The sequence below is a fragment of the Myotis davidii genome, unplaced genomic scaffold (genome assembly GCF_000327345.1).
Source record: "Myotis davidii unplaced genomic scaffold, ASM32734v1 scaffold370, whole genome shotgun sequence".
Classification (NCBI taxonomy): domain Eukaryota; kingdom Metazoa; phylum Chordata; class Mammalia; order Chiroptera; family Vespertilionidae; genus Myotis; species Myotis davidii.
This window is the reverse complement of record NW_006288615.1, coordinates 5545954-5546234: the sequence shown is the minus strand read 5'-3', so window position 1 is coordinate 5546234 and position 281 is coordinate 5545954. Positions and strand designations below refer to the sequence as shown.

Sequence of the window (281 nt, the reverse complement as noted above, 5' to 3'; positions counted from 1 at the left end):
CCGTAATCGCTGGGTATGCAGCGGGTCCAGGACTGAGGGGCAGCGGCGTCTGCTCTCCGGATACTGTTCCCGCTGCCCGACTGTGCTGCAGGTGCCCGGCGGGCTTCCTGGCGGCGGCGCGGCGCAGGGACTTTTTGCCTCTCGCTGGTCTCTCCCGAGCGCGTCTATGAGCGCAACGTTCCCGCCGTCGCTGATGATGATGCAGCGCCCGCTGGGGAGTAGTACCGCCTTCAGCATAGACTCGCTGATCGGCAGCCCGCCGCAGCCCAGCCCCGGCCACT

At 68.3% G+C, this 281-nt stretch overlaps 1 protein-coding gene across 1 annotated transcript in view; it reads left to right on the top strand.

Moving 5' to 3' along the window:
- Positions 1-281, top strand: part of GBX2 (gastrulation brain homeobox 2) — a 6154-nt gene that overhangs the window by 3933 nt on the left and 1940 nt on the right. Inside the window, exon 4 of the mRNA XM_015561805.1 lies at positions 258-276. Coding sequence (XP_015417291.1) covers positions 258-276 — 19 coding nt within the window. The remainder of the gene's footprint in view (positions 1-257; positions 277-281) is intronic.